The sequence below is a fragment of the Physeter macrocephalus genome, chromosome 20, assembly GCF_002837175.3.
Source record: "Physeter macrocephalus isolate SW-GA chromosome 20, ASM283717v5, whole genome shotgun sequence".
In the NCBI taxonomy this organism is placed as follows: Eukaryota; Metazoa; Chordata; class Mammalia; order Artiodactyla; family Physeteridae; genus Physeter; species Physeter macrocephalus.
In genome coordinates this window covers 59,798,918-59,809,208 of record NC_041233.1, presented here as the reverse complement: position 1 = coordinate 59,809,208, position 10,291 = coordinate 59,798,918, and the positions used below count along the sequence as shown (strand labels likewise).

At 39.8% G+C, this 10,291-nt stretch overlaps 1 protein-coding gene across 1 annotated transcript in view; it reads right to left on the bottom strand.

Annotated features, from left to right (window-relative positions):
• The window catches only part of CFAP58 (cilia and flagella associated protein 58), a 96,736-nt gene that overhangs the window by 56,982 nt on the left and 29,463 nt on the right, over nucleotides 1–10,291 (bottom strand). Inside the window, exons 10-11 of the mRNA XM_028481946.1 lie at nucleotides 6,738–6,899; nucleotides 5,518–5,664 (exon numbers count right to left, since the gene is read on the bottom strand). Of these exons, the coding sequence (XP_028337747.1) occupies nucleotides 5,518–5,664; nucleotides 6,738–6,899 (309 nt within the window). The remainder of the gene's footprint in view (nucleotides 1–5,517; nucleotides 5,665–6,737; nucleotides 6,900–10,291) is intronic.

Genomic DNA, 10,291 nt, shown 5'->3' with positions numbered 1-10,291 from the left:
CTGCGCCTGCGCGTCGGGAGCCTGTCCGCCCCAACAGGAGAGGCCACAACAGTGAGAGGCTCGCATACCACCAAAAAAAAAAAAAAAAAAAAGATATATAGATCCTACTCTTAAGACGATTACAATCTAGATGAGAAGATATATAAGTATTACGCAAATATTAACAAGTCCAGGCAATAATGTTCCAGGATCTTTATTATCACACAGACAGTGAATTGATGCTACAGGAGGTCAGAGGACTGCAGTAGTTAGCAAGGCTTCCTGGGAGAACTCAGATCTTGAGGCTCCTGAGGCTACATGGAAATCCTAAGAGTGATGGGGAAAGTGTGCTATGAACTGGTAATTTTCAGAAGGAAAATTCCTCTCATCAAAGGACACATTTGCTTCAATTCCACAAGTATATTCGTGGCTTACAATATCCCTGGCATGATATTAGGTGTTTTGCATCGGTACTCTTATCCCCATTTCACAAATGCAATTACAGAGACAAAGAAAAGCAAATCAACTTGACCAAGGTCACACAGCTAATAAGTAGCAGAGTTGAAATTCCATCCTAGATCTTTTGATTCCAAAGATTTTGCCCCCTTTGCTATCGCCACACAATAGTTCCAAGTCAAATACAGAAAATGAGTAAGACGTGAGGGATTCACCACCCATCGGAGATGACAAATATAACCAACTACACTACGGTGTGGAAATGCTCTCTACTGTGTGAAGAAGGACATGGGAGAACAGGAAAGAGTTCCTATTTTTTCCTGGGGTTTAGAGGGAAAAACCAGTCAGGGCTTTGGCAGTTGACAGTTATTTCTAAAATGGAGAGGTATGTGCTGGGGAGAGAGCAGTCAATGGTCAGGCTCGTGTGAACAAAGCCATGCAAACTATAAAGTACCTGGTGTGTTCACCAGACAGCAGAGCATCCAATGTGGCTGAGTTAGAGTATTAGGTAGGGAATAGCAGGAGGTAAGGCTGGTAGAACAGCTGAGCCAACCTGAGAAGGGCCCTGTATGCCATGTACTGTGGACAGTATGCAGTGGGGAGCCACAAAGTTAATCATATTAAAGGAAAGAAGAATAAGTCTTCGAGAGCTTCCAAGCCCATACAGGAAGGACAGGTGGTACACAACCAAGTCAACACAAGAAGGAAAAATGCAGGAAGAATTCTGCTTTCACCCATGCCTGAAATCACAAGGGAGAGGAAAGACAATATTAAGGCTCCAACTTTTTGGACTTCCCTGGTGGTCCAGTGGCTAAGACTCCACGCTCCCAATGCAAAGGATCTGGGCTCAATCCCTGGTCTGGGAACTAGATCCCACATGCCACAACTAAGAGTTTGCAGGCTGCAACTAAAGATCTCACATGCCATAACTAAAAGATCCCATGTGCTGCAACTAAGACCTGGCACAGTCAAATAAATAAATATTTTTTTAAAAAAGGCTCCAACTTTTCAATGGCCTGCAGGTCAACAAGTGAAAATGAAAAAGTAATAATTTTCTCCTTCAAGAAAGTATTGGGTCCCCCACCTCCATCCACCCAGAAATGTCACTGGGATGATAGTAAACCAAATATTTGCCAAGTGAGTGCCTGTGAACCAACCCAACTCTAGTTGCAGCCCGCCTCTGATTCATGAAGACCAAGAGTCATTAATTCCATAGCTCAAACTTATCCAAACAGTACAAGATACCATGCACCTAGCAAAAGACCTGTAATGTCACAAACTAAATGCAGCTAGCTACTATAAAACCCAGAGTTTACTTTTTGATGTTTTGTTTGTTCATTCATGAAATACATTTTGGTCCAGGGATAAGCAAAAGGAAATACTTAGTGAGAAAAGATCTGGTCTAGTATTTACCACTTTGGGGGATTGCCTGTTAGGAAAGAGAGTGAAGAACCAGCCTTTCTACTTGCATAATCATTTAAGGTGATAGCAAGGACAGCAATAAAATACCCGTTTGGCTCATCCTTTCTTTAATAAAACTTTTATTTTCCCAGATGTGTGACATTCACTTCCCTCTTCCTAAGTGCCGAGAGCTGATCAGAATCCATCAGCAGAACAAAATGAAATGGCTGTTATATTAAAATGCAATCAATGGTGTGTAAAAGTATCTGTCTGAAATGTAAAACCATTCATGTGTTTGGCATTGCTGGGTGTTTTTTTTCATAATATATCAAAATTCTGAGTGGTCTCCTTATGTCATAAATTTATGGGCTGTAAACAAGATGTGCCATTAGACGTTGGTAGCAAATGTTAACATCAACAAAATACCTTAGGTCTAATGCATTTAGCAGCTGTAAATCTGAGCTGTCTCATCCAGGAAAGATGGTACAACTACTGTGCACCCAAAAGCTCATCAAGTAATGTTCTAGGTGGGACCCAAGGTATGAAATTGTAATACAACGGCAGGACACACGCTTTAGTCACTGCCTCTACAATTTTACAGTTTTGTGACAGGTGTTCACAGAATATATATCATCCAATCTTGCTGCAGGCATAAGTCACATCTCAAGAATCATACTTGAAGGAGTTTCACCCATTCATACAGGATCCCAACATTCACTGGGTTTCACAGAAACCATCTGTTTATTTCTAGCAGAACAAATAGGACCACCTAAAGTCTTCTAGCCATGAGAATAATTAGGCTTTCTCTCTGTCTCCCCCACTCCCCTCCGACAGTTCCCATCCATGTCACTCTAGAGAGTCAACTAAGCACAAGGATATGGTGCCCTGAAGCCAGTTGCTAATGTGATGCTGAGCTCTGGACATAGAGAATTTGCTGCTGAATTATTCACCAAGAATCAAAGTGCTGTCAGATTGACGTGGGATGATTGGGAGGTGACAAACAGAATCGAGAGCTTGTTAGGACTGGAAGGCAGACACTCCACATGAGACGGCCCCTTTAGTGCTGATGAAACAAGACGGGGACACAATGGGCAGATGAACGCAGATGCAGCAACATCTACAAAGATCTACAGACATTCTTTCATAACCATCATGTGCTGACAATGTCTAGAATCCTGAGGAGTCAGTAGAGCCTGGTAGCAACTGAAAAAGAGAAAGAAACATGGAAGAAGCAAGACTTTTCTTTTGAGGGGGATGAATGAGGATGGGGATGACCTGTTACGGACGATTGTTTGTCTGTCGAGTTAGAAAAGTAGTAAATTGGGTTGTCCTGTCAAAAGGCATCTCACGGTCTACCAAACAGGCTAGGGCTTGCCCTTCGGGAGGGATTATGTAGCCACATAGCTTTGTAGAACTCATAATAATAAACTACATGTCTCTCATGGAGCAAAGTTACTAGAAAATCTGCCCTCCCCTACAGGGTTTTGGTTCACGAACCTCAGATGCATGAAATCCAGGGACCTCTGTAAACGTGATTCATGTTTGAGGCTAAAAAAGTCAAGAGGCTAAATGAAACTCAACGTTCAAGCTGTCACATTTTTCTAAAGAATGACAAATGGGCTTAATGATAGGCCAAAATTACCCAGTCAAAGCACCGTTGCAAGTTCCCCTTGGATAACCTCAAATAATAAATCAAGGAGGCAGCCTTTTTCTGTTCCTAATTCTTGCCTTAATGGGAAAACCTGAGGAAAAGGCACCCTAGTTTCACAGTAAGTCCAAAGCAACCATCTCCCTATAATCGATGACCCAAAGCTATCCAGACCGAGGATTCCTCATTTAGAGCAGACTCTCTAGAGCGGAAGCCCTTTAATCATCTCTCTTATTCACCAGCTGCCAACTCTGCTGGCCCAGGACCGAAAAACAGGACCTATTATCCTTTATTTTATTATGATGCTTCTTTGGAGCTATGTGTGTAGATGTCTAATGATGGAGGGTGTAATTGAAACCAATATTAACCAAAGTCAAACTAAGGAATCAGGAGTAATTCCTTTTTTGCATAGGACATTACTTATTCTAAAGCAGGATTTTGTCTACCTTGGACCCCATTATGCAGCCATAGTTAATCTTTTGAAAAGAGCATTACTTGGGAAAGTAAGAGATGAGGATCAATGTCATCCTCTGAAAGGAAGAGATGAGGTACCAAGTCAAGTTACACTGAAGCCTTGCTAACGTGGGTCCATGAGGCCCATGGGTGAAGCAACGTTTACAATAAGATTCTTCTGATTCAGCCCATAATAAATAAACCCCATCCCACTATAGACTCCAGGGTGGTATAGCAACACACTACCTTCTATAAAACTGTTTTCAAACAAGGAAAATAAGGACAAAGACACAGGATATTTTCAAATTTTAGAAAATATATTTATGTTTCTTTATATGCAAATAAACTTTAGTACAGAATTTTCTATTTTTTTCTGTCATGAGCTAGAGCGGGGAGATGACAGTTTTAGGTAAATAAATCAATTACCATATCTCTATTGTAAAGGCACTTTTGTTACATTTTAATCTTTCTCAAACCTCATGTATCTTAATTTAATGTAGTAGTTCTGTTTCCATGAAGACCTATCATTAAGTTGACAAAACCTATTATTAAACTGAGACTGCATAGGTCAATCTATGGCATCATGGAATCAAGGAAATTTGGCGTTAAACCTGTCCAACACGAGATACACGTTTTCAAGACAGGAACTATCTCTGAAGTTAATTATATGCAGAAACTGAGGTAACCAGTCTCATTGTTTGTAGAAAGTTCCTGCAAATGGCTCATAAACATACACAAAAAAATAAAAGTGGCATCATTCTCTTAGAAGTTCCTTTTTAAATTCTTCGGTCAAATGGATTAGAAGGGAAATCTACTAAATTGGACAGGAAAAGGAAAATACATTAGGTTTAGTGAATGTGTACAGTAAAACATTTAGTTCAAGGATTTGATATGGTATAATTATTTGGCATGTATTTTGGGGAAGAGTCTTTATATTATATTAGTAGACATAGAATGTTCTAAATTAGTAGATTTAAAAGGATATATCTTAGTAATATGTGTGAAGACAAAGGTGATTCCCTAGAGGAGTGGCTGCAAAGTTCTTAGATTCACAGAAGTAAGGTGAACAATAAACCTAGTTGAGGGCAAATCAAGTGAGGACAAAGCTTGACACCTGGTAGTTAATGATGTTGAAGGCAGCAAAGGCACATGCACATGAAGTAAACAAGGATTAGGACAGAGGGACAAAGTGTCCTGCCAGCATTGCCTTATAGAAGCCCCAGGGAGGAGTCTGGGAGGGCTGAGTACAGGCAAAGTGTTGGACTTGGGTTGTAAATGCAAAGAGTTTGTGGTCAGCCTGAAAGTTCCAGGACTTCCTGGGACCTGCTAAGTTCTCTTGCACTGATGCCATGATAGCCATCACAGGTAAACTATGTGCTCTGCATCTCCACCGGCCCCTCCCCATTCTACCTGAGAGCATTCCTCGTAGGGAAGACTGACCTGGAGGTGGTGGAGGTCATCCTCCAGGTGCTTTGGTTGTTCTTCCTGCCCCCTTACTCCCCTCCATGAGCATGGAGCCTGGCCCCAATAGGTCTAATAGATTGACTATTGGTTCATTGCTTTTATTATAAGGTCTGTACCTTCAACGTTTCCTTCTCCTTTTCTATGTGCTGCTGTTCCAGATGTAGCTTCACAAGTGCTGACTCCTTGGCTGAGATTTCTTCTTTCAATTGATCTACCTGATGGGTCATAATCTTTAATTTTCTATTCATTTCCGTTATTTCATCCTAACAGAATAAAAGGAGAAATGTTTGAAAGTGAATTAAATAGACATCACCATGCCTATGGAAGTTCAAAACACATTCAAGAGCTTTTAAGGGAGACTCACTCAAAACAATGGTCTCAACTGGGCTATTCCTTTGTATCTTGTGCCCATCAACCTCAAAGTACTTTATAGCATTAACTCGCCAAATATTCTCATGAGATAAAGTATACATAATGAATATGTCACACACACACACACACACACACACACTTACTTTATTCATCACTGTACAAGAGAGGAATTGGAATCACAACAAGCATTTTTAACTAAAAGATTACAAAGCAAAGCTCTGCAATTAAATGACAAGTGTATACTGCTCCCCTCTGAGTCGTGGTAGCTATTAGAGGTTTTAAAAATTAGAAAGAGGAAAATGGCAATTCTACATAATAATTAAAACCAGTACCATGATCTTCACATCCAATCAAGTTTTGTTATTTCCATTTCAAACAATCTGACAGTTCTGCATAAACTGATTTTCTCTTTCAGGTGAATTCCACGATATTTCTCTCTGGATCTATTTTATTTTACTTTATTATTTTATTTTATTTTTTTTTAAATTAATTATTATAGGTAGTCGTCATTATTAATCCTAAATGGAGGCTGAGCTGAGTGGCCACTTAGAATATCTATACAATATGATCTCTGCCTAATTGAAGAACAAAGATGTTTATTATAAAAATAACACAGGCTTTTTTATTTTTATTTATTTTTATTATTTATTTATTATTATTATTTTTTTTTTTTTTGCCGTACGCGGGCCTCTCACTGCTGTGGCCTCTCCCGTTGTGGAGCACAGGCTCCGGACTCGCAGGCTCAGCGGCCATGGCCCACGGGCCCAGCCGCTCCGCGGCATGTGGGATCCTCCCGGACCGGGGCACAAACCCGCGTCCCCTGCATGGGCAGCCGGACTCCCAACCACTGCGCCACCAGGGAAACCCTGGATCTATTTTAAATCCTGCCATTAGGATAACAGAAACTGCTTTAAACCCAGGATGGGGAGGAATCAAAATGTAAAGACATAAATATATTCTTTACCTGAGCTTCAACCAGATTTTTGCTATACAGATTCCTGTCTGACCGCACAGCTTCATACAGGTTCTGTTGCTGTTTTAATTTAGTCTCTGATTCAGCGATTTTTTTCCTGTAGTCAAAAATCTGCATTTCACGGACTTTTATGCCTTCCATGTTCATGAGGACCTGGAAGAGAAAGAAGTAATAAAGATGGTTGAATAGCCTATCTGTGGTTATCGATTCAGGACAAACAGAGATTTTTTAATCGAAGGGTAGCTCGTAGAAATGCCAGCAATCAGAAAATGTGACTGTGGCTATAATCACTGCAGTACAACAGAGACATTCAGCCCAGATGATGAGGGGCAAACATATACTTTATCTATGCTGGAGTTCTGCTCAAGCATGAAGGCTTAGCACAGCTATTCTGTGATGACAAGAGGGAAAGAAAGTAAAGAAATTCTTTCAATTCTGAAAACCTCTCTTGACCACCCCACCCACCAAAAAAGGAAAGAAAAAAAAAGAAGCACAGGCTTAAACAGATCTTAACACAAAGCACTAGGAAGGATAAGAGATAACTTAGCTGTTTGGCCATACTCATGGCTTTATAAGGTTGACCACGAGAAAGAAAAGTGGCCTTTGAACATTGATAGCAATCATAACACTGTCTTGCCAATGTCAAACTCACTCCATCAGGAAAACCCAAAGGACTTCATAAAAATATGTGTTCTACTGTGCATAAAACACTTCTAGGCAAGATGAGATGCAAGAATTACTGCCTCGGGAGTTCCCTGGTGGTGCAGTGGTTAAGAATTTGCCTGCCAATGCAGGGGACATGGGTTCAATCCCTGGTCCAGGAAGATCCCACATGCCGTGGAGCAACTAAGCCCATATGCCACAACTACTGAGCATGTGTGCCACAACTACTGAAGCCCACATGCCTAGAGCCTGTGCTCTGCAACAAGAGAAGCCACCGCAATGAGAAGTCTGCGCACCGCAACGAAAAGTAGCCCCTGCCCATTGCAACTAGAGAAAGCCCATGGGCAGCAATGAAGACCCAACACAGCCAAAACTTAAAAAAAAAAAAAAAAAAGGAATAACTGCCTCCTTTTTTCAAGTATGAAAAACTGAGGCCTAAAATTCTACCACGAGCCTATACCTCTCAACAAGCAGTCCATACAGTAGAAATAAGGTAATCATGACTCTCAGCTGCAATGGCCACAGAAATTGATTTTCTAAGGACAAACTTCTTCAAAAATTCCTTAAGAAAAAAAAATTTAGCAAGGAAGACTGATTAAATAAATGGAGCTTATGATCTAACAACAGTTAGAACACACAGGAGAAAATTCTTAAGAATATTTCACTGTATTTCAGTGGAGTTCTCTTAATTAATGATTACAGTTGAAAGAAATAAACAGAGCAATATGACAGAGAAGGAAGGAAGGGTTTCTTCTAAAGAAGAGGAACTTTACCTAGAACTTAAAGGTCAAAAAGGACTTAGGCCTTTTGCCATGCTGATACTGTGAATCAGGTGGGGGCTATCTGTGAACATGTTCCCAAACCACTGCACTAGGGAATTCTTTTACTCCACTTGTGGAGTTAGTATTCCAGAAAATATACTTCAAGAAACCCTCTTCTAATGTTTTCCCATCAGAGTTAATGATGGCTGGTGTTTAATATATTTTCCTTTATATCTTTAAATAAACACCTTTCAAAGTTTTCTTAGGCTTATATTTAAGGAGGGATGGGATTAAATTTTAGTAAATGCCTTTTTAGCATATATTATCTTGCGCCACATTATTGGGTCTACTGATTTGATATACTTAGTAATAAATATTTCCTTTTACAAGTATTTTAATTTTATTTCTTTATACATAGTCCCATGTGCCACAGTTCTAAATAAATGCATAAATGGAAAATATACATTTATTTTCTTTTCCTTATTTACTTGGACCTTCCTTCTCCCTTCAACCCACATCAATCCCTCATTGATACATAAAGTAACCAGGTTAATAATCTACTATGTGTTCTTCCAAATTTTCTTTGAATTCTGCGTATTCTATTTAGGTCTACTAATGTCATCATTATAACATCATCATAACAATAGCTAATATTTCTCAGGTACTTTCTATATACCAAGAATTTTACATGTATTAACCCATTTAATCTTCACAAAAATCCTATGAGATGTGCATTATCATCACCACACTTTCACAAACAAGGAAACTGAAGTCAAAACAAGTAATATAGTTCACAGCTGTTCAACTAGTGAATATACAGATACAGGGATTTGTTTGTTTTCCTTTTTCTTTTTGAGTTTGGTCTTTATTTTTTAACAAAATGGGATCCTCTTATATACCTTTATGCACCTTGATTTTTATCACTTAATAATACTTTGTGGAAATCAGGTGGATTAGCTCTAATTCATTCTCTTTAAAGGGGACATAATGCCCTACAGTGTGGGTGAACCATCATATACTCAGCTCCTCCCCTCTGATGGGCATTCACTTGGTTTCCACTTTTTTGCCACTCTGAGCCATGCTGCAATAAACATTTTATACATGTTTCCCTATGCACTTGTTCTTTTACTTCTGATGAGATGGATTCCCAGAAGTGGAATACCTGGCTCAAAAGACATAAATATTTTTAACTTTAATAGTTATTGCTAGATTGCTTTCCAAAATGGCTGTAACACTTTACATTTCCATACCACCAGCAATAGTTTTCTTAATAGAAAACTATCCTTGCAGTTGCAGGATAAACCCTCTTTGGTCATACTGGATGATTCTTTTAATGTACTGTTGAATTTGGTTTGCTAGAACTTAGGATGCTGCATACCTATTCATAAGTGACCTAAGTCTATAGCTTTCTTTTTGTTTCTATTTCAATATCAAGATTTCTGCTAGTTTCATAAAGTGAGCAGAGTACCCTTCTGTTCACTCATTCATCCACTCACCTACTTATTCATTCACTCACTGAATATGCATTGAGTACCCATCTATGACAGGCACTGTAAAAGCACTAGTGATGTAAAGAAGAATAAGATGCATTCCCTACCCTCAAGTTCACCTCTAGTGAGTGACTCCACCATAAAATGGATAATCAAGGAATGGATACAACCAATAATCTGAGATACGCATAGGGTGTTATTACAGAATTAAACACTGGGAGGTTAATAGGATGGTCATTCACATCTTATCTAAGAAGTTAATATTTGGTATTTACATAATTTGTGAGAACCACCTCTTCCTTCTTGTTCCTCAATCACCCCAGCCAAGGACTCACCCCAAGCTCTCTCCTTGGCCTGGAGTCTTTGTTCATTATCACAGCAGAAGGCAGGAGATACGTCAGTATAGTAATGCCAATCAATATTACCCAAAAGAATATATAGTACATTTTTCTAAATTCACACACACAAAAAAATTTATATAGGGCTTCCCTGGTGGCGCAGTGGTTGAGAGTCCGCCTGCCGATGCAGGGGACACGAGTTCATGCCCCGGTCCGAGAAGATCCCACATGCCGCGGAGCGGCTGGGCCCGTGAGCCATGGCCGCTGAGCTTGCGCGTCCGGAGCCTGTGCTC